The sequence below is a fragment of the Salvelinus namaycush genome, unplaced genomic scaffold (genome assembly GCF_016432855.1).
Source record: "Salvelinus namaycush isolate Seneca unplaced genomic scaffold, SaNama_1.0 Scaffold1534, whole genome shotgun sequence".
Classification (NCBI taxonomy): Eukaryota; Metazoa; Chordata; class Actinopteri; order Salmoniformes; family Salmonidae; genus Salvelinus; species Salvelinus namaycush.
In genome coordinates, this window is record NW_024058269.1 from 27226 (window position 1) to 28387 (window position 1162).

The window sequence follows — 1162 nt, forward strand, 5'->3', positions numbered from 1 at the left end:
TTAAATTTTATTATAAAAATTGTACAAAGGTAAAGCTTGCATGTTGCTCCCGGGATAACATAGAGGTGTAGGGAAAGTCATTGATCCAGGGACAGGAATCCGTAGTCGGAAATTCTCTTTGAAGTAGAACGGCATCCCAACCAGAGTTTGTGTGGATGATGCGTGAGCCGTGTTCACCGCTTCTATCTCCGCAGAAAGAAGACGTTTCCACTTGTTCCTCCGATTCTGGAACCAAGTTTTCACCTGTATCTCTGTCAACTGGAGACTGGAGGCGAGACTAGCTCGTTCTGTACTGCTAAGGTAACGTTTCATGTCAAACGTCGATTCTAGTTGGTAAACCTGACTCCGTGAGAATACGGTCCGAGACTTCTTTCTGGATGAGTTGGATGTTTTGTCGTCGTCAATATTACCCGTTTCTTCTGAAATAGCAGGTGATGTTTGGTTGTAGTGTCTCTCGTCACCTTCTTTATAATCATGAAAAAGTTGATGCCTCTTCACCATCTCTTGCCCCAGAATTAGTCTGTTTTTGTCACCTAAAATAGTGCAAAACACGGTAATCAATCCAAATGTTTATAAAAACCTTGGCTATCTTGTTAATGTTAAAAACACTGCATCATTTAAAATCAATCAAGTAACTTTTTTTTCTTCCATCAAGCAGTTTAAAATATGTTTTATCAGTAGCCGAAAAATCTCGAATAGACTTCTAATAAACAAATAAATAAAACAAATGCTGTCAAATGTCTGTCATTCTTTATCAACATATCTTACATCATTCAATAGTAATAATAATAGTTATAGGTTTATAATAATGTGTCATTGTTATCAGAATAACAATCAAGTAGGCTACCAAAAATAAAACACAATTTATAAAGCATTTTCACTTACTTAGAGAAGAAAGTGTGAGCTCGTTGAGGTCATTACGTGGTTTCTTTTCTCCGGGTAAAGGGTAGAAGTCTGTAGAATCCTCCCCACCGCTGAATCCTTCTGAAGACACTGAGCGCATGCGTTGTCTCTGCAGCAGCCCCGCGTCGGAACTAGAATTACAACTGTCCTTGTGCGCGTCCTCGGACCCAGTTCCAAGAATTGACCTAATAGTAAAATTGGAAACTGAGGTAAATGATACTTTACTGCCACTGTCTTCAGATTTCTTCATTCTGATAAA

The 1162-nt window shown here is 38.7% G+C and overlaps 1 protein-coding gene across 1 annotated transcript; it reads right to left on the bottom strand.

The window, feature by feature from the left end:
- LOC120036958 (homeobox protein HMX2-like) lies at nucleotides 1–519 on the bottom strand. Its single transcript, XM_038983223.1, has one exon. The coding sequence runs from the start codon at nucleotides 499–501 to the stop codon at nucleotides 1–3; it is 501 nt and encodes a 166-aa protein (XP_038839151.1). The 5' UTR covers nucleotides 502–519.
- Nucleotides 520–1162: the final 643 nt, after the last annotated feature.

Bases quoted from the DNA above. Each gene is read 5' to 3' on its own strand.
- LOC120036958 (XM_038983223.1), bottom strand. From the start codon at position 501: ATGGTGAAGAGGCATCAACTTTTTCATGATTATAAAGAAGGTGACGAG.